The 25955-nt window shown below is 43.2% G+C and overlaps 2 protein-coding genes across 2 annotated transcripts in view; one reads left to right on the top strand and one right to left on the bottom strand.

Annotated features, from left to right (window-relative positions):
- The window catches only part of ARHGAP4 (Rho GTPase activating protein 4), a 55064-nt gene extending 35873 nt beyond the window's left edge, over positions 1 to 19191 (top strand). The window contains exons 19-23 of the mRNA XM_061613956.1: positions 5082 to 5235; positions 16087 to 16173; positions 16349 to 16504; positions 18347 to 18440; positions 18568 to 19191. Of these exons, the coding sequence (XP_061469940.1) occupies positions 5082 to 5235; positions 16087 to 16173; positions 16349 to 16504; positions 18347 to 18440; positions 18568 to 18789 (713 nt within the window). The 3' untranslated portion in view covers positions 18790 to 19191. The remainder of the gene's footprint in view (positions 1 to 5081; positions 5236 to 16086; positions 16174 to 16348; positions 16505 to 18346; positions 18441 to 18567) is intronic.
- Positions 19192 to 20186: 995 nt separating this feature from the next.
- Positions 20187 to 24631, bottom strand: LOC133379192 (caveolin-3-like). The gene is made up of 2 exons (XM_061613965.1): positions 24409 to 24631; positions 20187 to 21679 (listed from the first exon to the last, which is right to left on the bottom strand). The coding sequence occupies exons 1-2, from the start codon at positions 24532 to 24534 to the stop codon at positions 21329 to 21331; spliced, it is 477 nt and encodes a 158-aa protein (XP_061469949.1). The 5' UTR covers positions 24535 to 24631; the 3' UTR covers positions 20187 to 21328.
- Positions 24632 to 25955: the final 1324 nt, after the last annotated feature.

Here is a 25955-nt window from a genome sequence, read left to right as displayed (position 1 = left end):
TCATCATATAGAATTTTTTAAACCTGCCATCCAAGAGTGCAGAAGGTAAGATGTTAAACTTGGTGAGCGTAAACACTTTCCTAGATTTAGGAATGGTTAGGGTAGCTAAATAGTGAGCAGGAACAAATGACCTTGTGTTAAATCTAAAATCAGGGTAAGCTGTGGCCAAGGATAAATGACTTTGAAATTCAGTATCAAGAATTCGTTGGAGAATGCACGTTTTTGCTTTGGAGTAGCCTAGCGCAAGAATCGTAGAGGGAGAAAATCCTAAGCTTAATAGTTTAGTGTTTAAAGGTTTTTTCCATTTTGACTGAAAGACGTCAGTTAATGTAGATGGAGCCAGGCCCACGGGTGCAAACATCATTTTTAGCCAAAATTTAATTTTGCACATCCATATACGGGCTTCTATCGTGGTGAGCCCAGCTTCTAGACATAGAATAGGGTTAGGACACAGCATGGAGTGCCAAATATAAATCTCAAAAATTTAGTTTGGACAATTTCAAAAGGGGCATAATTATCATAAACACATATTTGTGAGCCATATAGCAACTGAGCAATGACTTTGGCAACAAAGACCTGTATGACTGACACCCTTTAGAATAATAATAGGAGAGGAGCACCTTTGCACTGCTCTGAGCATTGGCAGTGGCGTTTTTTGCTCAATATACATCCCAGTTCCAAAGAAAGGGGATCCCAGGGAATGCAGTAATTATCGAATTATTGCCTTAATATCCCATGCAAATAAAGTAATGCTCAAGATTTTACAGCAAAGGCTATTACCATATATGGAGCGAGAAATGCCAGACGTCCAAGCTGGATTTAGAAAGGGAAGAGGCACCAGAGATCGTATCACAAACATACGTTGGATAATGGAACGGACCAAGGAATTTCAGAAGGAAATCACCCTGTGCTTTATAGATTACAGGCGGGCCCCGCTTATATGGCGGGGGTCCAGAACCTTAAAGCGGAACCCCATTGAGTATAATGAGGCACATCACGTGAAAATGCCACCAAAATGCAGCAAAATGCCGCAAAAGCGCAAAATCGGCTTTAAAATGGGGAATGAAAGCCACCGCATTAGCGGAACACCAGGAAGCGAAGCGCCAGGAAGCGGGGTCCTACTGTACAGCAAAGCCTTTGATTGTTTAGATCATGAAAAACTATGGGATGCTTTAAAAGAAATAGGGGTGCCGCAGCATCTGATTGTCCTGATGCGCAAGCTATACTCTGGACAAGAGGCTACTGTAAGGACAGAATATGGAGAAACCGATTGGTTCTCAATTCGAAAGGGTGTGAGACAGGGGTGTATTTTATCACCCTATTTATTTAATCTATATGTAGAACATATCATACGGAAAGCAGGATTGGACCAAGATGAAGGAGGTGTGAAAACTGGAGGGAGAAATATCAATAATTTATGCAGACGATACCATACTACTAGCAGAAACCAGTAATGATTTGAAACGAATGCTGATGAAAGTTAAAGAGGAAAGCAGAAAAGCAGGACTACAGCCAAACATCAAGAAGACTAAAGTAATGACAACAGAAGATTTATGTAACTTTACAGTTAACAATGAGGACACTGAACTTGTCAAGGATTATCAATGCCTTGGCACAGTCATTAACCAAAATGGAGACAATAGTCAAGAAATCAGAAGAAGGCTAGGACTGAGGAGGGCAGCTGTGAGAGAACTAGAAAAGGCCCTCAATTGCAAAGATGTATCACTGAACACTAAAGTCAGGATCATTCAGACCATGGTATTCCCTATCTCTATGTATGGATGTGAAAGCTGGACAGTGAAAAAAGCAGATAAGAGAAAAATCAATGCATTTGAAATGTGGTGCTGGAGGAGGGCTTTGCGCATACCATTAACTGTGAAAAAGACAAATAATTGCGTGTTAGAACAAATTAAACCAGAACTATCACTAGAAGCTAAAATGATGAAACTGAGGTTATCATACTTTGGACACATCATGAGAAGACATGATTCACTAGAAAAGACAATAATGCTGGGAAAAACAGAAGGGAGTAGAAAAAGAGGAAGGCCAAACAAGAGATGGACTGATTCCATAAAGGAAGCCACAGACCTGAACTTGCAAGATCTGAACAGGGTGGTTCATGACAGATGCTATTGGAGGTTGCTGGTTCATGGGGTCGCCATAAATCATAATCGACTTGAAGGCACATAACAACAACAACATCCAAACTTTACAGGAAACTGATCGAATGCCTACTTCCAAGTAGATGGCAGGATTGTACACGTAGGGAGGGAGATCCAGTAATTTCCTAAGAAATACATACTGGACTCTTTCTATTTGAGAATTAAAGCCCAGGATCCAAATTGGTATGCTGTAAATGAGCTGGGCCAGAGTCTTTGCTTTGTAAGTTTGAATAGCAGAGATAATGTATTGACCACCTTGCATAAAAAAGAATCTTAATAAGCTGCTGACTAAAATTCGCAGAATCAATTGCCTGCCTATGTTGTTGAGACCAGAGACCAGAACTTTGCATTTTAATCCCTAAGTATTTTATATGGGAAACTTGCTCAATTACATTACCATTTAAAATCCATTTGTAGTGTTTACGAGCTTTAGAAAACACTAAAACTTTAGATTTACAGTAATTAACAATCAGAATATTATTAATGTAGTAGGTGCCAAAAGCAGCCGATAACCTATTTAACTCTATTCTGGACAAGGATAACAATACAGCATCGTCAGCATACAAAAGCAATGGTATTTCAACATTAGACAATTTGGGAGCATGAGAATCAACATTATGAAGAAATGGGGCCAAATCATTTAAAAATAGATTAAAAAGAAAAGGGGCCAAAATACAACCTTGTCTTACCCCCTTAGTAATTTTTATTTATTTATGAGATTTGTTAGACGCCCATCTGGCAGAGGTTAATTTGCCACTCTGGGCAACTTACAACCAAACACAAGTACACTCCATATAGACATAATCAAAATCCTAAAAATTAGAGATTAAAAATTAAAAGCTTTAACTATAAATTTCTACAAAACACTGTCTATGATTGGATATTAGTAATGGTGAGAAATGTCTGAAAGAGAAAGGGAAATAGAACAAAAGCACATCACCATCTTTTCACAAATCAGTTACAAACACAGAATACAACAGGATAATAAATTAAAGGGTATAAACTGTAATGCTAACATCTATATCCTCAAATACTTCATCAAGCATTGTTGAAACTTTACTCCAATTCAGGCGGTCAAGTCCACACCCAATTTTGGGCATAGAAATACAAGTTACAGCATTATTAAGGCAATGGATTTTCATAGCTTCCAAGCTCTTCCGTAGATTGTCATAGGTAGGCTTATGAAAGTATTTGTTCTTTGTAATCAGATAGAACACATATCGATTCTCTCTCTTCAGAACAGCCACATCCCCAGTCTTCTTTCTCTTCTTTTGCCAACCGGGCGCTAGCCATGATAGTATGGAGGACTTTTCAAGATTTTTTCAGATATAAGAACAAGGAAAAAAGACACAGAAATGCATCCTGCCCTGCACATGCGTAGAGCAAATAACTAAAAGTAGAAGGAGGGGAAGGGAATGAAGTAACAAGGATTGAATTAGTAATTTGACCGTGCTCCTCACATCTAACTTGGCTGGACGTCTGATTGTATAAGGATTTGATGAGAAATAATAAACGCTTGTCCATACCGCTGTTCTGTAATTTAACCCATAGCAGATCTCTTGAAACCAAATCAGAGGTAGATGTTATTGGAAACAAAAAATGAGAAAGCCCAGATTAAGGGGGAGCACACCAGCCCTATGTCCTAGAACAGGGCTAGGTTGTGGGCCCCTCTTTTGCCCTGCCTTACCCCATGTGGCAATTTAGGCCTACAATAAAAGGCTTGTGTGAATGAGAGTGCGTTTCCCTCCAATAAGCATAGTGGCTGTGTGTGTGACAATTTTGGAGGGGGGTGGCAGCTGGGGAATGGAGAATTAACCTTTCCCTCCCCATGGACTACAGCTCCCCCAAAATCACACCCTTCTGTGTGCCCTGATCCATTCTCTCTTCCTTTTCTCTTTCCTTTTAGCACTCTGCAAACACATCATTAAGAGAGATCCCACAGAGTGTAACAATCTGTGTGGTGACCAATTCATCCCCAGATTCTAACAATAATATTAGGTGTTCCTACAAATATACAAATCAGAAGAAGGCTAGGACTGGGTAGGGCAGCTGTGAGAGAACTAGAAAAGATCCTCAAATGTAAAGATGTGTCACTGAACACTAAAGTCAGGATCATTCAGACCATGGTATTCCCGATCTCTATGTATGGATGTGAAAGTTGGACAGTGAAAAAAGCAGATAAGAGAAAAAAGAGGAGAGCTTTGCATAAACCATGGACTGCAAAAAAGACAAATAATTGGGTGTTAGAACAAATTAAACCAGAACTATCACTAGAAGCTAAAATGATGAAACTGAGGTTATCATACTTTGGACACATCATGAGAAGACATGATTCACTAGAAAAGACAATAATGCTGGGGAAAAACAGAAGGGAGTAGAAGAAGAGGAAGACCAAACAAGAGATGGATTGATTCCATAAAGGAAGCCACAGAGCTGAACTTACAAGATCTGAACAGGGTGGTTCATGACAGATGCTTTTGGAGGTCACTGATTCATAGGGTCGCCGTAAGTCGTAGTTGACTTGGAGGCACATAACAACAACAACACAAATATACATTCTTTCAACCACTATCATAACAATGGCAATTTCCATAAGCTATTTGAAATCTTCAAGCTCCTGATTTTATAATATGTCACAGTTGCCCTCTTTCCACTACGCACATCTAAATACTCCAGACTTGCTAGACCAACTCTGTCAACAAGAACTGTCTTGGGCTACAGTCTGGCTAAGGCTTTGCTTCTGGCAGATGCTAAAGCAATCTAAAACTACCCCAAGGTGGGCAATGCCCTTGGGAATAGCCCTCACGCTTAAAACTTAAGCCACCCTGTTCCCTGTGGGATCTACAGAAATGTATTGCCCAAACCTTGGTTGTGGGTAGGATATGTTGACCTTCTGCTCTTGTGCCTCCTTGCCCCCAGAGTGTGACTCCCAGTCTGAGCCTGTGTCCCGCTCTACTCCTGTGGCTCCACATGAGGAGCGGTTTGTGCCACAGCGAGTGGCCCCTGTTGGCTGGCGGCGAGGTGAGCATGGTGGCAACCGTGGACTAGTGCCTCCCATTGTCTTGCCTGACAGGTGAGTAACACACCTTGAAAGGGGAAGAGGGTGGTAACTGACCCATGCGAAGAGAGCTGTGTGCTATTAAACGATAATGCTAGGCTTACTGAAATAGGCTACAGAAGTAAAAGCATCAGGGTAGCTGGTGCTGAAGTCTTCCAGAAGCCCTCTCTGCTAGCCAATCAAAGCGCATTCAAAAGCACCGGTTCATTCAAAAGCAAAGTTCTATTAAACTCCAACTGTTTTTATTAACTATGGGCCAAACTATACATGACACCAGCCCATGCAGTTAACAGTTAATGTAAAGTAAATCATAGAGGTGGGGTGGGGGCATGGCAATCCAGATTGTGACCCTGGACTGAGGGGCAGTGGGGTCATAACCATCCCCCACTGCAGTCCCAAACCATATCACCTGCTATTTGCATTGGTAGGGCAGTAGGGGGGAACCTTCCGTTCATAATAATGGGAGCTCTTTTTCCAAAGCCAAGAGCAGTCATGGGAAGGGACTGATTTAGATCAGGCCAGGGGGCGGGGAGCAAAGGGTCAAAGCTACCTAACCATCACAGCCCACAGACACAGCCCTGATCGTGATCTAGATTACTGTCCACTGCAGCTGCAATTTTTTTTTTTAAAAAGCGCCATGTGCTAATTGCGCAAATGGCAATTTGTCCAAGATGAGGAGGGTTTCTATCCTCTGGGCTATTGACACTTGTCAGCAACAGCAATTCACCAGTCTTATTTGGAAGTAAAGGTTCATTACCTGTCTACTTCTTGGGGATAGGTTTGCAAATAGAAGTTTCTAGAAGTCTCTGGTACCACCAGCTCTCCTCTGTTATCATGACCTTAGTTTTTATCTTGTTAATGGGAGCCTTCTACTATAATTCATTCTTCCTATACAGCACCTCATTATTTTAGGAAGTTAGTTGCAACACCTTGTAAATGCTTTCCTATTTTTGAAGGGAACCAATTTGCTTTAATGAGATGGCTCTTTTTATTTTTATTTTTTTTACTGAAAATGGCTGAATCCAAGCAAGCAGGCTAACAATGGCTGGCTAATACTGGACTGCAGTCTGCATGGTTTCCTGTGGGTTGCTTGTAGGATGAAAAGTAGCACAAAATATCTTTTCTCATCTAAGCAAGAGTGCTCATTACCCTTCCTACAGCACCAAAGCCCAGCCTACACCCAACTGCAGCATAGAAAGGATCTTTTCACCAGATAGTGATGAGAGCAGGCTATATTCACTGTGGAGCCACAACTTGTACAGGAGAAAAAGGGGATTGCACTCGTTTCCTAAAATGTTTAATTCCTGGGTCTAATTAAGGCTGGTGTGGAGTTCATGGTCCAGATTAGTTTGCAGGTGGGAGTAGGGTTGCCAGGTCAGAAGCATCCCAAAACCTGAGATTTGAGGGGCGGGCCCTAGTGATGTCACGGGGCGGGCCCGAATGATGTCATTAAGCATGATACATTAAGCATCAATCACAGTTGCTTGGAGCATACAATTAAAAAAAAATCTGATTGGAAATTAAGGTAGAAATCTTAGCTAAAAGATGGAGCCTGGGTAGGGAATATTTAATCTAGCCTACTTGCTTTCAGCAAGAAGGGTTAAGTGCCTTCAGGCCAGGACAGTCACCAGAAGGCCAATGCAGGGACAAAGGAGCCTAGTTTTGTGGAGATGTTAGATGAGAGCTTTGGGGAGTAAAGATGGATGCTCCTGAAGGCTGCAATTCTAAACACACATACTAAGGGACTAAGCCCCCATAGAACTCAACAGGACTGACTTCTAAGTAGATATAGTTTGGATTGTGCTGTTGGTAAACCTTGACTAGGGTTCTTCTGCAAAGACATCCATATCCAAGCAGGGCTGGCAACCCCCTGCCTGGAATACCCTGCCCTTATCGTTTAACGTGGCTGCTCCAAACTTTGTTACAGATTTGACCCTTCAGAAAGAGGTCTGAGAAATGAGTAAGATTAAGAAGTATCTTTAAAAATTGTTCTTTTCAATTCACTCTTGAATGAACATCATAACTAGGGCAGATCCACACCATTCATTTAAAGCACATTCAACACCCATTTGAAGCACATGAATCCCACCACAGAATCATGGGAATTGCAGTTTGTTAAGAGTGGTGAGAACGATAACTGTGAGGCGGAAGTGACACTTCCCAGAATTCTTTAGGGGAAGTCATGTGCTTTAAATGCAAGTTGGATATGCTTTACACGTATTGTGTGAATCCACTTAATAAATTTTGCCTGCATGTAAATTGTTTTAATTAATTTTTCAAAATGGAAATGAGCTATAAACTGTAGTGGGTGACCATGGGCTACTCACCATCTCTCAGTCTATCTGCCCCTCAGGATGAAAACAATGGAGAACCATGACTACCCCAAGGCATACTTAAAATGTAAAGGAAGTATTGTACAACCATAGTATGAAATCGGATACTTATAAGGACACAGCATGACAAAACTGGGCGGAAGTAACAAGTGGGGTACCACAGGGCTCGGTCCTGGGCCCAGTGCTCTTCAACATTTTTATTAACTATTTGGATGAGGAGGTACAGAGCATGCTTATCAAATTTGCAGATGATACAAAATTGGGGGGCATAGTTAATACCGTGGAAGACAGAAAGAAAATTCAAAGGGACCTTGATAGGCTGGAGCATTGGGCTGAAAACAACAGAATGAAATTCAACAGGGATAAATACAAAGTTCTACACCTAGGAAAAAGAAACCAAATGCACAGTTATAAGATGGGGGATACTTGGCTCAGCAGTACGACATGTGAGAAGGATCTTGGAATTATTGTTGATCACAAGCTGAATATGAGCCAACAGTGTGATGTGGCTGCAAAAAAGGCAAATGCTATATTAGGCTGCATTAACAGAAGTATAGTTTCCAAATCACGTGAAGTATTAGTTCCCCTCTATTCAGCACTAGTTAGGCCTCATCTTGAGTGCTGCATCAAGTTCTGGTCTCTGCACTTCAAGAAGGATGCAGACAAACTGGAACAGGTTCAGAGGAGGGCAACAAGGATGATGAGGGGACTGGAAACAAAGCCCTATGAGGAGGGACTGAAAGAACTGGGCATGTTTAGCCTGAAGAAGAGATATGATAGCACTGTTCAAGTACTTGAAAGGTTGCCACACAGAGGAGGGCCGGGATCTCTTCTTGATTGTCCCAGAGTGCAGGACACAGAATAATTTTAACGTTTTAATGTATTGTTTTTTATCTTGTACGTCGCCCAGAGTGGCTGGACAACCAGCCAGATGGGCGACTAATAAATTTAATAAATAAATAAATAAATAATGGGCTCAAGTTGCAAGAAGCCAGATTTTGACTGGACATCAGGAAAACCTTCCTAACTGTTAGAGGCATACAACAATGGAACCAATTACTAGAGAGGTAAGTCCAAGAAGAGAACCTAAACAGAGACAAGTTTGGTAAAGCTTTCATAATAAGGAGAGCTGCTTCAGGACGGGGTGCACTTTCCCCCCCTTTCGACTCCCCCCCCCCGAAAAAAACACCAAAGAAAATCCCTGCAATATGTTTTCTTTTCTCCTCAGGGGATGGAGGGGAGGGGAGAAAGAAAACAGCCTGCAGCTGTTACAAAGCCGACTCCAAAAACCTTGCTAAAGCTAATGCGACTCGAGGCTGGGACATACCTCACACCCACACCCCCAAAAAGAGGAAAGGATTAAGTGTGCAGCTCTGAATCTCTAGAATAGATGCCTGGGCGCAAGAAAAGGAGGTGCAGGGGCAAGGAGACAGCCCGAGCTGGAGCAGCAGGAAAGGGAGGGCGATGGCAAGCGCAGCTGGGCTTCCCCGGAGAGGCCGCCCTCTCTGCTGCAGCCCACGGGAGAAGCCGGCGGGTGGGGGGCCCAAGGATCGGCTAGTCTGAACTGGGAAGGAGGAAGCTGTGCCTGTTCCGGATCCTCGTGCGCTGCAGCGTGGCCCAGTCCAACAGCTCCTCCTCTGATGCCCTCCGTGCTCTCGCTCCTCCGATGGCTCTTTTCAGCTTAATCAACCCCGAGCCAAGGGCACAGGGAGAGGCGGAGAAGGAGGCGCCTTCCCGGTGCCTAGGGGCGGCTCTGGGTGTCACCCCCTCTGATAGTGTCACCCGGTGCGGTCCGCACCCCCCGCACCCCCTAGTGACGCCGCTGCCAACACTGGAGGCATTCAAGAGGCAGCTGGACAGCCGTCTGTTGGGAATGCTTTGATTTGGAGCAGGGGGTTGGAATTGATGGCCTTATAGGCCCCTTCCAACTCTACTATTCTATGATTCTATGAAAATATTTGTATAAGCATGACTATCAAATATGTTTATTATTTATACAACCTGTAAAGATATTTATAGTGCAATCCTATGTTTGTTTACTCAGAAGCAAGTCCCAATGTATTCAATGGGGCTTACTCAACCAGGGAAAACTGTACCCTGAAGTGATAAAGAACTTGTTCTTTTAACAAGTCTTTTAAGTTGAGACTTTATCCCAGTCTGCGTCTTTTTAAAGATGTTTTGTTTTAATATATTTTAAAGTCTGTTTTTATGATTTTTAAAGTGTTTTTAGTGCTTTTGTTTGCCGCCCTGGGCTCCTACTGGAAGGGTGGGATATATATCAAATAATAAATAAATAAAAATAAATAAATAAACTTCATTCATTTTTAAAAAAAATCAGTATTAGTTTCCTACATAGTAAAAACTGTGATAAACCCTGCCTAATTTCTTTAAAAATAGGGTTGGAGGGGGAGAGAAAGATTTACAACACAAACACAAGTCTGCGCTATGTTTACTCATAAGTTCCATTAATTTACAGCACAATCCTAACCATGTCTACTCAGAAGTAAGTCCTAATGGAGTTCAATGGGGTTTACTCCAGGTACATGGGATTATTAGAATTGCTTTACTCCCAGAAAAGCAGATATTGGATTAAATACTTTCATATTTCATAGCCCAGGGTCTGACTCTTGGACAGAAGAGGAAAAAAACTGTTAAGCCATATTACTTACGCAGACTGCAAAAATCTTAAAGCCACCATTTTCTGACTTTGAAATTAAGCCTAGGCATGTCTGGATCAACAAGTCACAACCCTGGCTTCATTGGCTACAATCCTGAAAGGATATTTACAGCCAGAGCTTTGAAAAGTTACTTTTTTAAACTACAACTCCCATCAGCCCCACCCAGCATGGCCACTGGATTGGGCTGATGAGAGTTGTAGCCAGAGCAAGGAATTGTTGTAAAGATCTGTAAAAAACAGTTGCACGGGGGGGGGGGGTTGACGTTTTGGTGTATATCTCGGGAACCAGACTACCTAGAAACTTAATATTTTAAAAAAATTGAGGCTGAGAGTCCGGAGATTAAGGGGTGCTAGCTGGAGATATATAGAGCATATAGATAGAGGTGATCCAGTGGACATAGTGTACTTAGACTTTCAAAAAGCATTTGACAAGGTACCTCACCAAAGGCTTCTGAGGAAGCTTAGCAGTCATGGAATAAGAGGAGAGGTCCTCTTGTGGATAAGGAATTGGTTAAGAAGCAGAAAGCAGAGAGTAGGAATAAACGGACAGTTCTCCCAATGGAGGGCTGTAGAAAGTGGAGTCCCTCAAGGATCGGTATTGGGACCTGTACTTTTCAACTTGTTCATTAATGACCTAGAATTAGGAGTGAGCAGTGAAGTGGCCAAGTTTGCTGACGACACTAAATTGTTCAGGGTTGTTAAAACAAAAAGGGATTGCGAAGAGCTCCAAAAAGACCTCTCCAAACTGAGTGAATGGGCGGAAAAATGGCAAATGCAATTCAATATAAACAAGTGTAAAATTATGCACATTGGAGCAAAAAATCTTAATTTCACATATACGCTCATGGGGTCTGAACTGGCGGTGACCGACCAGGAGAGAGACCTCGGGGTTGTAGTGGACAGCACGATGAAAATGTTGACCCAGTGTGCGGCAGCTGTGAAAAAGGCAAATTCCATGCTAGCAATAATTAGGAAAGGTATTGAAAATAAAACAGCCGGTATCATAATGCCGTTGTATAAATCTATGGTGAGGCCGCATTTGGAATACTGTGTACAGTGCTGGTCGCCTCATCTCAAAAAGGATATTCTAGAGTTGGAAAAGGTTCAGAAGAGGGCAACCAGAATGATCAAGGGGATGGAGCGACTCCCTTACGAGGAAAGGTTGCAGCATTTGGGGCTTTTTAGTTTAGAGAAAAGGCGGGTCAGAGGAGACATGATAGAAGTGTATAAAATTATGCATGGCATTGAGAAAGTGGATAGAGAAAAGTTCTTCTCCCTCTCTCATAATACTAGAACTCGTGGACATTCAAAGAAGCTGAATGTTGGAAGATTCAGGACAGACAAAAGGAAGTACTTCTTTACTCAGCGCATAGTTAAACTATGGAATTTGCTCCCACAAGATGCAGTAATGGCCACCAGCTTGGATGGCTTTAAAAGAAGATTAGACAAATTCATGGAGGACAGGGCTATCAATGGCTACTAGCCATGATGGCTGTGCTCTGCCACCCTAGTCAGAGGCAGCATGCTTCTGAAAACCAGTTGCCGGAAGCCTCAGGAGGGGAGAGTGTTCTTGCACTCGGGTCCTGCTTGCGGGCTTTCCCCAGGCACCTGGTTGGCCACTGTGAGAACAGGATGCTGGACTAGATGGGCCACTGGCCTGATCCAGCAGGCTCTTCTTATGTTCTTATGAGAGCCGGAGGGCCCCCCCAAAAACTGGAGACTCCAGCCAAAAAACAGAGATTAAACAACATGGGGGCAATTCTGGCCGGAGGTGAGAAAAGCAAGGGCGGGGCCGGAGTCTCCAGCCGTTTGCCGGAGACCTGGCATTGCTAGGTGTGAGTGCTATGTCGCAGGTTTACATTTTGCCCAGATCCCAGAGTGCAGCTGTGAGTTAAAGTGCTGCTGTCTCTTTAAGGAACCTTTTGGCCTTGTTCCAGGGAACAGCTTTTAGCAGAGCTGAAGAGTGGAGCGATGGTGCCTGTCAAGGCCTGGTCTCGGGCTAGACATGCAATAATTAATAGAATGAGGTAATAGAATCCTTAGGAGGCAGAGTGGACTGCATTAGTTCAGGCTTGGACTGCATTAGTTCAGGCTAGGGTTTCCAGATCTCTAGTTTTTGCCCGGAGACTCTGGTTTTTGGGGGTCCTTTCTGGGTAAGTCACCTTTATCTCTGGACTCTTAGCTTTCATTAAAAAAAGTTTCTAGGTGGTCTGATTCAAAATATATAAACCAAAATGTCAGCTGCCCCCTGCAACATCTGTTAGTACTGTCTGTTCTAATGCCTGTCCTTTCAGGTTTTTAGCCAATAAGTGAAGTCAAGTTTGTGATTGACAGATTTGTTGACCCCCAGGCAATAGCTAAACCCAGTTTCAAGGTCTGAGAACAGTTTCCTTTTCCTGTTTGTCTCACATCAGGAATTCAGTGAATATATAGCTTTCAGCAGCATAAAGAGCAGAGCTTGGAAAAATCCAGTGGCCATGCTGGCTGGGGCTGTTGTAGTTCAAAAAAAGTAACTTTTCCAAGCTCTGATAAAGAGTACATTCTCTGTACAGGATTGGGACTTGCTTCTGAGTAAACATGCATAGGATTGCACTACAACAAAGGATCACAGGATCTTGGTAGGCATAAAAGTGTACATGCAGGGTTTTTTAATTACTTGGAAAAATGGCATATATTTTATCTTTCAAATATTTTTGAACAGATGTTTCCAAAAGTATACATGCTGCAGTGTTATACTTTTCTAATTAAGGAGTCAAACAAGTTTAAATTTTACTGGACTGTTGAAGAGGGCAGTTTATTTGTCTTATTCATAACCTGTTTTGAAAACCTTCTCAATATGAAGCTTTTCTGGGAGTAAAGCTGCAATGCCAATTCCACATATCTGGGAGCTAATTCCATTGAATTCATTAGGACTTACTTTTGAGTAGACATGGTTAGGATTGTGCTGAAAATCAGTGAGACTTTTGAGTGAACATAGAAAAAGGATTGTGTTGTAAATCTTTCTCTCCCCCTCCGATCCTTTTTTTTAAGCAGGTAGGCAGGGCTTAGGTGCCACTGCTTTTATTTGGCAGGAAACTAATACTTTCCTCTTTCAACAAGCCTTTTAGGTTGAGACCTATCCCAGTCTGCATCTGTGTTAGAATTGCTTAATATGTTTTTTAATAATGTTTTTAACCCTTTTTTAAAGTTCTTTTTTTTAAAATGTTTTTAACGCTGTTTTGTTTTAATGTATTTTAGGATCTGTTTTTATGATGTTTTAAAGTGTTTTTAGTGCTTTGCTTGCCACCCTGGGCTCCTGCTGGGAGGAAGGGTGGGATACAAATTAAATAATAAATAAAATAAATAAAAAAGTTCTACAATGGCCAACTACTTTTAACAATAAACTGTTATATGAGGTATATGTACTTTACCATCTCCAGTGTGTGTGTATATGGAATATTTCCAACAACCCTGTGAGGTACAGTTGGAAACCAAGGCAGCTCACAACAAGAAATAAAGCCATTTAAAATCCAATAACCATAATAACCATAAAACAAGTATAAGACATTTGAAAAACAGCTTAACGTGGCATGATTCTAAATTTTGGATTGGGTGAGTGAAGGTCTTGATCACTGAATTGCACTCCTGTGCATGCTTCCCTGTCTGAGTAAGCCCCATTGAATACATTGAGGCTTGCTCCTGAATAAACATGCATAGGATTGTGCTATAAATATATTTATATGTTGTGTAAATAATAAACATCTTTGACGTTTATGCTTATATAAATATTTCTTCATACTGTGGCTTGGTATGTATCTGATTTCACACTATGGTTGTAAATTATTATTTACAAATTATTATTTCCTCTACATTTTAAGTATGTTCTTCCTTGGGGTGGTCATGGTCCCCCTCTGTTGTTTTCACCCTGAGGGGCAATTAGGCTGAGAAATGATACGTAGTCCATGGTCACCCAGTAAACTCACTGGAATTGGGTTGGCTGTCAGTTTATAGCAGCCCACAGAATAGTCAGGAAAGAGTAGAAAATCTTCTTAACTCTTACTCATTTCTTAAATCTCTCTGCAGTGAAGGGTCAAGTCTGTAAAGAAATTTAGAGCAGCCACTTTGAAAGGCAGGCAGGGGGTTGCCAACCCTGCTTTGATATGGATATCATTGTAGGGGATCTCTAGTCAAGACTTACCAACAGCACAATCCTAACAATACTGCTCAGAAGTAAGTCCTGTTGAGTTCTATGGGGCTTAGTCCCTTAGTAAGTGTGTTAGAATTGCAGCCTTCAGGGGCATCCATCTTTACTCCTGAGTGCTCCCATCTAACATCTCCACAACACTAGGCTTGCTTCCTACAATGGCTTTCTAGTGACTGGCCTGGGCTGGGCTCTTAAACCCTTCTTGCCAGAAGCAAGTAGACAAGATTAAATGTTCCTTACCCAGGCTGTCTAAGCAGGTGAGAAGGAATGGTCCCGTCAGTTCAGCTGGACTTGGAAACACCCTCATTTAGCTAAGATTTCTATCTTAATTTCCAATGAGAATTTTTTTTGTTTGAGTGGTATGCTCCAAGCAACTGTGGTTGATGCTTAATATAGCATACTTAATGATATCACTAGGACACGCCCCTTATGATATCATATACCTTATGACATCACTAGGGCCTGCCCCTGAAATCTCAGGTTTGGGATGCTTCTGATCAGGCAACTCTAGTTCAGGCTGTGGGTGGAGAATGCCATTGTGGCGAGGGGAAAAACTCAAAGCAGAAAACTAGCACAGAAAGCTGAGCTAGACCTTTTCTCCCTCCTGTCCTCATTTTCCACTTGCAGGGAAGTTTTTATGTAGAGGAGCATTTAAAAAAACACGTACATTCCTCCAGCTGCAGTCTGAAATAGTACAACTCCGTCTACCACTTTGGGAATCTATTCTGCTACAGTTATTTATTTAAGAAGTATTTCTATACTGCCCTTAAATTATAAATTTTCTGGGTGGTTTAACTAATAAAAGCACAGCAAAGCAGTGCTTATGATTGTGGCAGGGGTGGGGGAGAAATACATCTGAGGTTAAAAGCCTTGCAAAATAACAAAGGGTTTGGACTGATGCCTAAAAAGACATTAGTGTAGGTACCAGGTGAGCCTCCCTGGGAAGAGAGTTCCACCAATGAGGTTCCACTACAGAAAAAAACCCTTTCGTCAGCAACTACATACCTTGGTGGGTTTTACATGATCCATAGCCTTTAAGGATGAACTTAGTATACTGTGTGATATGGGAGAAGACCTCAAGTATCCAGGTCCCAAGTAGTGTGTAGCTTCAAAGGTAAGCACCAATGCTCAGCTGCATGTGTAGACTAGATCTCAGGAGGAAAGTTCATGAGTATTTTGAACTAATTGGCAAAAATGTTGTAAGTTGCTTTTGCAAGGAAAGCAACACAATAATAATAATAATAACAATAACAACAACAACAATAATAGATGGATGTACGGGTAAAGGAAGCAGTGATCTTCAGGGAAGGACATGATGCACATATACTGTGACTTGTTATTTCTAAGCTTTATCTGCCATCAGAAAAACTTAGGGTGTTTTTGTTTCTATTTTAGAAAAGAAAAAAACAGAGGTAGGGTCCTTAACACTGTGGAAAATGAAAATGGGAGGTCTGGGGAGATGTCCCTCTATACAGAATAATTCATTCACGTCTTTCTGTTTCTCACGAGTGGGATGAGTATGTAGTTAGTGGATCCAGCTCCCCTAGCATGTCCATGCTCTGAGGACCCCTAGAGAGGTGAATGTGGGGAAGTGCCTTAGTCTAGCTTGGGAGGAAACGTCCTCCCACTTTTTTTAACAAGTGTCTATTTCCCCCTTTCGCTTACCCTGGCAGCGAGAAACAATCTAGCCCCCGGAGTTCCAGGTTAGAGATTGACACGGGATCCTCTCTGGATGAGCTGCTCCCTGAACCCGCCAGCAGGTAGGAGAAGGTGTGGCAGATGGACCTCTTCCCAGGAAGCGGCAGCATCTCAGCGCTGCATGGCGGAGGAAGACGGCACCTGTATGAACTGTTGCATTCCATCCACCCCAGAGGTGGCTGTTCCTGGGCACCTTGGGGCTGGATCCATATCATACTTTTTCTCTCTCTTCCCCAGACTGCGGGTGAATTCAGATGCAGGTGGTGGGGGTCGCCAGCGTGGTGGTGGGAGCAGCCCCATCCGCAAGCTGGCATCGCCCTTCATGGATGGGGGCCGTCTGTCCTTCCCCCTCCTGCAGGCTGCCCACTCCAGATCCTTTCACCCAATCGAAAGGTGAGACCATTGAAGGAGAAGGCAAAGGGCATGGGGTGGGATGCGTGGAGGGGGTTCCCAGTGGATGAGAGCAGAGCCAGGAGAAATATTAAAGGCCAATGCTTACATTATCAGAACAATGAGGGAGCCATTTCTGTGGGAAGCTCTCATATAGGGCAGGAGAGACAGAGGTGTTTGCTTCTCATTCCAACTCCACTGATGATACCAGAGCGGCATGGGATCCAGACAGGCAGAAGTGGATTCCATTCCACCACTCTGACAATGTGTGGTTGGATCTCCTGCTTCTGCAGCAGATGAGGTGGGAGATTCCTGAGGTGGTACAATGGGCTTGTACTACTAATACTACTGATTGCAGACAAGAGGATCTTATTCTTTTGTGGAACATAGGAAGATGCCTAATAGCAAGTAAGACCATTAGTTCATCTAGCTTAGTATTATCTACACTGACTGGCAGCAGCTCTCCAGGATTTCAGGCAGGATTCCCTCCTACCCTAATCTGGAGACGCCAGGGATTGAACCGGGCAACTTCTGCATGCAAAGCAGATGCTCTACCACTGAGCTATGGCCTTTCCCCCATAAATACTTCCCTACATTTAAAAAAACTACTTGCAAGTAGAAATCTAATACAGCAGCGGCAAAGCTAGGGTAGAATATTTACCTCTGAAGAGCTAGTTTCCTACTTTTTCTGTGTGTGCTTGCTGCTGTTTTTTTTAAATGTGGAAGAGCATTCAAAAATGGTATCCCTCCATAGGCAAGTCTGAAGTGATAATATTTATTTATTTATTTATTAAATTTATATACCGCCCGACTAGCAATAGCTCTCTGGGCGGTGAACATAAAATAGCATAAAAATACATTGAATAACAAAATAATACTAAAATACAATCAACAATCCAATACAATAAACATTTTTAAAATTAAATCAGTGTAACTTAAAATGCTTCAGAGAATAGGAAGGTTTTGACCTGGCGCCGGAATGAGAGCAGAGTCGGCGCCAGGCGTACTTCCTCGGGGAGACTGTTCCATAGTTCGGGGGCCACCACTGAGAAGGCCCTAGATCTTGTCATCACCCTCCGGGCCTCCCTGTGAGTTGGAACCCGGAGGAGGGCCTTCGTAGCAGAACGTAGTGCACGGGCCGGTTCATATCGGAAGAGGCGTTCCGCAAGGTATCGTAACTGCCCTAGGAAGTTCATTCTGCCATCTCATTCTGCTGCCGCACAAATAGATTCAGCCATAGGGATTCAGTAGTGGGGAAGGGCCAAAGAACAAACAGGTGAGCAACAGAGGTGCAAGTAGGATGAATGGTGCTCAGAAGCAGGGAAAGCTTTGTTGAAGGGAGCATTGAGCTGAAGGAAATAGCTTGATGAAAATATAAGGGATGCTGTTACTGACATAATAAGCTCAACAGAGCAGTCAGGAGGCAGGGAAGCAAAGGAGGCAGCGAGTATCTGAGTTTGTATGGAACAGAGAGATCAAGAACATCTAAAGGGAGATGTAATTACACACATTAATCTGCTACAGTGTTACACAAAGATAAGGCATAGGCCTCATAGACCTTTGGTGTAGCGTGGTAATTGACACACACATGTGGTTAGAGTAGCAATTCTCAAACTGCAGAGGCTCCTTTAGTCTCCAGTGTACTCTTCTCCCAAGGACATTTACTCTGTAACCCTGCCCAGAACTTTCCGCCACTCTGGGAATGGAAAGCACAAAACAATATAGTTGAAGGCAGAGAAGTGTAGAGCTTTAAAAATGAGGACTAGAATCCTGATGGTTCAGTTATGTAGGGAGTCAATGTGAAGTCTTAAATTTGATATGCTGTTCTATCTGTTCTTTCCCCAGGCCAGACCGCTGGAGTGAAGTTTCTCCACGACCCTGGGGAGGCAACACCTCTGAGAGGCAGGAAGCAATGGAGAAACGGGTGGAAGTAGATAAGGTAAAGTGTCCACCCTTTCCTTTTTCTCCTAATAACCTTTGTCACCCCTGGAGATCATTTCTCTCTCTCTCTCTCTCTCTCTCTCTCTCTGCCTTCACGATTATTTTTCTTTTTTCACTATTTCTAGGAGGTTACCAGGAATATGGATTCTGTGTTCAAAGAACTTCTTGGAAAAACAAGCTTGAAGCACACGGGGGCTGACAATCCCCTAAACCACCCTGAGACACCAGATCCCCTGAGGGGCAACCTTGTTGGCAAGAAGGGTGCCATCCCTGCCAAACAGGTCTATTCAAACAGAGTGCTCCTGCGGGGCAGAGGGGTCTTCAAATCCTCGGGGAATGGAGAGTGAGACAGACTTGGGGTGGGGGAAAGTATCCCCAACATGTCCTGCCCAATACTGTGATTATCTCTTGCCCCCCACCTCCCCTTTAATTTTCTGAATACCAACTCAGGGCAGATGTGTGTGTCTCTTTCGCTTTCCTTTGCAAAATGATTTGGGAGGATGCTAATGGGAAAGCTGGTGATTTGATTTTTATGGAAGTTTAATTTTCAAACCAAATGTTTAAGGGACATTTGCTGTCCAGCGCCCTCATGCACTGGAGGTGAGTCTGAAGGTTGTAATATTGTGGGATCGGGTGGGTGCTTAAACATAGGGCAACTTTTAGGATTGTTTGCACCCACCCTTTCACTCTCTCCTCTGCTACCAATGGTTTGCACTTGGATTTGCATGTGAAAGTGGTGCGGTGGGGGTGGGGGTGGGTACCAAGATTCCTTGGTTCTGTTCTTGACTGTGGGCAGGGTGGGATGGGGGCTGTAATAGTGACTAGTGTGGGTTACCATGCAAAGTGTTGAAAGGGAGGATTCTCTCTTGAATGTGTGTTCCTAACATGATTCACACAAGCCCCTGGCCAGCTGCGCTCTATTCCTCCCTCTGTTTCCTTCCCCTCTGAAACACTGCCATGTATCCCTTTATGCTTTTCATATTTGTCTGAATTTGTAAACTCTTCCTACACGCTCTCCCTGGTGCAACCTCATCCCTGCACTCATCACCCTTCCACATTGGGGCAATAAGTAAGGGGACGTAGGTTGGGGAGGGAATCCATGTGCCAATTATTTCCCTTGCGTTTAAGATATAGTTTGTTCCTTCCCGCTCTCGCTCTCTCTTTTTTAAAGTCTTAACCGCTCAGTATTAATCAGGGCTGTGTGTAATTCTCTGCTTTACAATTTTGTGCCAAGAAAAGCTGACTCCTTCAACTTATGTAAATTATGCAAATTAAGCAAATTTGCGTGGATTATCTCATTTTTCATAATTTATTTTGCTTGTGCTAGTCAAGAGAAGGTGGGATGGATCTGTACAGGGCACCAAAATTCCACCCTCTGGTCACTGGAAATCCTACTAAGCCACTCCTGTGGCTTCTAAAATGTCATCAGGCATTGCACCACATGCTTTAAGGTATATCTTTTCCAGCCATTAGGACTAGAAACTTGCTTTAAAAAAATAAATAAAGCTGAGATTCTCAGGAAGTGGAATTCTGTGCCCAGTACCATATTCCTGTGCCTTTTCTGTTCTCCCACAGAATGGCAGCATACACACAGCCCTGGTATTAACCTTCGTTTCCATCACCAGAAACAATTCTGTACTGTGATCTCCCCCTGCTGTCTCTTGCAATAAACTGGATTTGTACACTCTCCACAGAGAGTGCCCGCCAGCCGGGATTTTTTTACAGAATAAACAAGACACTGAAGGATTGCTTGGACTTTATTTTCATACATTGCAGATGTATTTTCATTTTTGTTTTTTGTTTTATCAAAAGAAAATGGCCATCTTTCAGTTCAGAGTAGGAATTGAGATTAGTGGCTGCACTTGGACTTAGAAATTAGAATTTGCTGATGACTCTTGGATTAAATATGGGTGTCTTTCCCTTGGAAAAACAACAAAATATTCACTTGCTTTAACCAATCTGTTGAAATCTTAAAACTGAGGTTTGACCTCAGGTAAGGGTGAAAAAAAAACTAGTTAATAGTCTGTTTGGGTGCCAGGCCTATCGGGGAATAGCTACTGTGTATGATTTGAGAATAACCTGAGGCTTTGGGACAGACTGACAATCGAGAACCACTATTTTCTCCATTCACTTGTTGATCTGAGGCAAGCAGTCAGGATAACCCAGCTGCTTGTCTCCTGAAATGGTGCTGAGGCCTTCTTTTCCCATCAAGAGGCAGGAACCTTTTCCCCCAGCATACTGATGTCACTCTCTTTCCCCCTTGGGCAGTTGCCATAGTGCTGCTGTTTCACCTGCTGGGAAAGAGCAACACTGAAAGGCTATCCTTGATGGCACATCATAGCTTTAAAGGGATGGCATTGCAATGGTGAGATGAGGTTGGTGAAACCTTAAATCTTGTGACTTTCAGTCCTAGGTGAGGATGAGCCTTTATTAAACACCTAGATGGCACAAGTTCTGTCAACAAAGGAATTCATACTGTGCCACACTGCGAGATGGCTGCTTCAGGTAACAGATGTTCAGGGTGGCAGAATAGGAGACAGACCCATGACCCATGAGGCAAATCCTACTGGGAAGGCCTGCTGTGCAAGCCTCAGTGATGGGGCTTGTGCAGAAGAACTTCCCACTAGATTCTGTTCTCTGTGTGTTCACAGACTATCATTTGGATTTTCCACCTTGGGCCACCAGTTTGTCTTGGTTTGGTTCTGCTTATAAAAAAGGGATGAAGCAGGTTGTGGGGCAAGGAGTTAAAAGCATAGCTCCATTGGCCAGGCAGATCCTGCTTACATGTGTTGAGATCAGGACTCTAGCTGGGACCCTAGCCTGACTTGAGGAGACAAGAGGAAGAAGGCAACCCCAGAGTCCTGTCCTGGTCCCAAACAGAGCCTCTCAGTCCTTGGCATGTTCCTTGCGCAGGGCCACTCGGACATCACTGCAGACCTTTCCCACAGCTTCAAAGAGTGGGTCGCAGAAGGTGCGTATACACAGGGCATAGCAGCGCCCACAGCACTGCACCTCTATGAAGTAGCTCTTGATGCAAGGCACAGCCCCCCAGATGTGGCAGAAGGAAACGCAGGCGAAGAGGAAGCCCCAGAGCAAGGCAAGCGGCACGCCTAGCATCCCTGACAGAATCCGGTAACACCAGTACTTGCTGACTGTAAACGTGGTCTTGCTGGCCTTCCACACCCCGTCAAAGCTGTGGGTGCCCTCCGGCTCAGCAATCACATCTTCAAAGTCCACCTGGCAAGGTAGGAGAAGGAGCCGTGAATCAGGCAGGGCTTAATTTTAATCAGGATATGAGCTTTAGAGTAAACACAGTGCTGTTGAGAATCCCTACCTCTGGGGCAACCACAGCCAGTTTTGCTCTTCTGGTGTAAGGGTTGCCAGGTTCCAGTGGGTGACTATTAAGTCGACTTTGACCCTAGCTAAACATTTCATGCAAGTGCAGGTAACAAAATTGCAAGGCTACTTCTTGATTAGGGCTAAAGCCCCTGCTAGTATATGGTGATTTTGAGCAGAGAAACAGCAGGGGAGGCGTACTTAACCCCCCTCTTCTTTTCTGCCATAACTCCCCTCCTTGAAGCTGCATTTCCTCTTTGTGGGGTTCTAGGAATGTGTTTATCCTCAAAAACATGATTTGAATCCTGTGTAGGAAGCTGCGGTAGTTTGTGCAATTTGTTTCTGTGCACAAACTCTGCACCCAAGAAGCTGCTTTTCCCCATGAGAAGCAGCCATGTAGGGTTTTTTTGGCATATATTTTCATTGTGAATGTTAGAAGATTCAGGACAGACAAAAGAAAGCACTTCTACACACAGTGCATAGCTAAAATGGAATTTTGCTGCCACAAGATCCAGTGATGACCACTAACTTGGATAACTTTAAAAGAGACAAATTAATGGAGGATAAGGCCATCAGTGGCTGCCAATCACAATGGCTATGTTCTATCTCCACTGGTGGAGGCAGAATGAGGCAGTGGAGGCAAAATACCAGTTGCTCTGAATCACAAATGGGGAGAGTGCTGTTGCACTCAGGTCCTGTTTGCGGGCTTCCCACAGCCATCTGGTTGGCCACTATAAGAACAGAGTGCTGGACCAGATGGGCCACCGGCCTGATCCATCAGGGCTCTCCTTATGTGCTTATTCTGCCCTGGTTGTCCATACACATCCAGAAGAGCCAGGAGGTCCACAATCAATGGGCAGAAGGGGGAGGTTAGATGGGGATGCAACACCCCAGGGAAAACTCTGTCTTAAGCAGGGTGTGTGCCTACTTACTTGTCTTTCTATATGCTACTCTGGCTATGTTCTCATGTTGTATTCATCTTGTTTTCATGATAATTTCCTCAGATTGCTTGTAGTTTTACATGGGAATATTTTAACCTATGCTGAAGGTACAGTGTACAGTAGTAACTTTTAAGGCTCTCTCAATGTCCATGGGCTCCAGCCTACCTCAAGGAGCCCCTCTTTGAGTATGAACCCTTTTGACCATGGGTTCATCAGGAGGTAGCTCTGCTTTGGATGCTAACTTCCTGTGAAGTGACCTCAGTGTGGGCAAGGAGCAGCCCACTAGCGTTTGGCTGGTTTTGTGAAATTTCCTTCCTTGGGGAGTCCTGTCTTTACTGGCTGTTCCTTGCATTTCAGAGCAACAACTGTTGTTGAAGCAAGCCTTTTTAATCTCCTTTCAGAGGCGGACATCTCATGAGTCAAGAGGGGGCAGCTGCCTTAGCCTTTTGGATGCCTCCATTAAAGGTGGCAGACAGTCAGATCTGATCCATGAGACCAAACCCACAATAACATCTGCACAAGTCTAATTTAAGGGGAAATTTGAGCATAGTAGAACTCCCTGGTGGATTGTACCTCCATGTTCATTTGTTGAAATAGGGTTGCCAGGTTAGGTTTTCTGCCTCAGATACTAAAACAGTTCTTAGTCTTCTGTGTGGGTTGAACATGATCCAGTTTAGATTAGAGAAATAGTGATGTTTTCATTATGTACTGTTTTCAGTTCTTGCAGGGTAGGCATATTTTAAACAATGAGCAAGAGTCAGATTAAAGTGTGAAGGAACAGAGAGCAAATCTCCCAAAGGTAGAGCAAGATGATCATCATTCAGTGGACTAATCCAAAGTATTACTAATATTTTGGAGTGCTGTTTTCTTCTTTTTTTCACTCTGTCCATTTTATAGCCTTGTTAGCTTCCTTGCATGCTGTGATAACCAACAGTTCATAGAATCTCAAAGCTGAAGAGAGAACTGCATCTAGTTCTACCTCTTAGGGCCAAATTTAGATGTTTGCCTAAGACTTGGCATGTAGCTATGCATCTTGGTTTTCCTTAAATTACCATTGTAGAGGGGATTTTTACTGGCATGTGGAGGCTTCACTCTGCTGCACCAATTGGAATAGACACACACACACATACAGCTAGGAGCCTTGGGGTGGAGTCCCCACTGGCACCTGAGACACAATCAAAAGCCACTTGCATGGTCACCCTCAGGGAATAAGAATTGTCATGAGGTGACCATATCCTATCACTTAAACAGAAGAAGCCCCTAACCGAATGTCCTGGGCTAAGGAGGTACCCTCAGAGGCACCCTGTTCCTTAATCCTAAGTGTGTGTCTATTTCTCTTTTTAAGTCACTGTTTTGCACTTGGCTCCAACTGGTGGACTTAGGGGCAAAAACAAAAGTAAACCCTGCAAGTTTTACGTCTGCCTCTCCGTAGGGCATTCTGTGTACAAATTATAGTAAGGGGAGAGCACTGTTTTCTCTTCGTTATGAGTGGCAAGACTTGTTACTACTGCAAAGGAGCATTGGTGCTATCTTTGAGTGCATGAAGAATTTTCTTTTGTGGCTGAGTTATTTTTGAAAACTGTGCCCACCTCCTCACTCCTGTCTGCTCTCCATCTAAGGGGAAAGTCATTGCCTACAACCCAGCGCACCCCATGCTGCTTTCTACCATTATATTAGGAAGGCTCTCACCTTTACCACCTCTTGGTTGATCTGCTTGGGGTCTCTTTCCACCAGATCAATCTCTTTGGTGAGTGGGTCCCGGGAGTCTATCTTCCCCAGGGTCACTTCTTCTTCTTCTTCTTCTTGCTGGGCCATGGCACCAGGCCTTTCCCTGCTCAGCCTCTTTCACTCAAAAGAGCAGCTGGCCAGTTGTCCCCGGCTGTCAGGCCAGAGCTGCCTCTCCCCCCTGCTCTCCCCCCTGCTTCTTTTTTCCCCACCTGCTAACTCTTTCCTGACTGCAACCCACAGATAGGGAAGTCTGTTCTGAAAATAGGCTGCCTCAGAGCCAGAATGCATCTGCCTTCCTAGGGCAGGGCAGAGTTGTTTTTAGTAAGCCTTAGTATACTTTAAAATATAGCAATGGCTTTCTGCCTTTTTTATTCATTGCTCAAAATAATTGTAATAGAACGTTGTTATTATGATGGATCTCTATATTTGTCTCCTTGGCTGGATAGAGTTATTCAGGAGGCACAGCAGCCAAGATTTTAGATGGAGTTTCAGTAATATCTGGATTATCCCTATTTTGTGGAAAGGAAAAATATCTTCCCTTTTTTACTTTTTCTCCAGTCTATAGCATGGGTAAAATAAAGATAATCCATTAAATGTTAAAGGACAGACCATTATTTTTAAGGGAACTGAAAGTAGGAAGACAGAAGCATCATTTTCTTTTGTCCTGCTGTTCTTGAATAGGTTTTTCAAGTAAAATGCCAGCCTGAAAAAACTGTGAACAGCGATGATAGGGGCTGTGTGTGTCTGTGTCTGTGTGTTTCCAGAAGGGTAGTCATGTTAGTCTCTTTCGACAAAAATAACAAGGACCTTAAGGACTAACACATTTATTATGGTATAAGCTTTTGTAGAATACAGTCTACTACTTCATCAAATGTATGAATTGTTATCCTGATGTATAGCTGTCTCTGTGTATAAACACATACATTGGGAAGGGGAGAGATTGTACACTGTGAGGTCAGAGGGAAATGAACTGCAGAAAACTGCAAATGGTGATGCTTATTACTATTAATGGCCATTGAAAAACACTTGTGTTGATTACACAGACATCCTGGCATTGGTAAGCCAATTCATGCATGCAGTGTGATAAATATCCATTATACTGATTCAGTCCATATGTGATCAGAACTGAGTAGGCCTGAGCCTCTTTGTGAATTGCAATTCAGCAATTTCACAGCAATTTCTTTTTGAAGTCCTTTTGTTCCAGCATGGCCACCTTAAGATCAGTTACAGAGGGTTCTGGGATACATATATAAGACTCCTATACTTACATAATCTCATAGGGTTATTGTGAGGTCAAGCATGATGAAGCTTGTAAAGTATTTGCAAACCTAAATCCAGCAGGCCAAACAAATAACAAACTGATGGGCCAGTTGGGGGGCAAAACAGATTTTTTTAAAAACTGATGCTAAGCCTGCTAATAACAATGTTAAAAGTCCACATTGCTGGTTATAATATGAAGCACAGTTCACCAACTCCTACAAAGAAGCAACAAGGTTGTGGGAATAAAT

Source organism: Rhineura floridana, chromosome 3 (assembly GCF_030035675.1).
Source record: "Rhineura floridana isolate rRhiFlo1 chromosome 3, rRhiFlo1.hap2, whole genome shotgun sequence".
NCBI classification, from domain to species: Eukaryota; Metazoa; Chordata; class Lepidosauria; order Squamata; family Rhineuridae; genus Rhineura; species Rhineura floridana.
This window is presented reverse-complemented; position numbering and strand designations above follow the sequence as displayed.

Excerpts from the sequence above, each read along its gene's own strand:
- LOC133379192 (XM_061613965.1), bottom strand. The coding sequence starts at position 24,534 with ATGGCCCAGCAAGAAGAAGAAGAAGAAGAAGTGACCCTGGGGAAGATA. Across the intron at positions 21,680-24,408 it reads TCAACCAAGAGGTGGTAAAG|GTGGACTTTGAAGATGTGAT; the intron begins GTGAGAGCCTTC and ends CTACCTTGCCAG.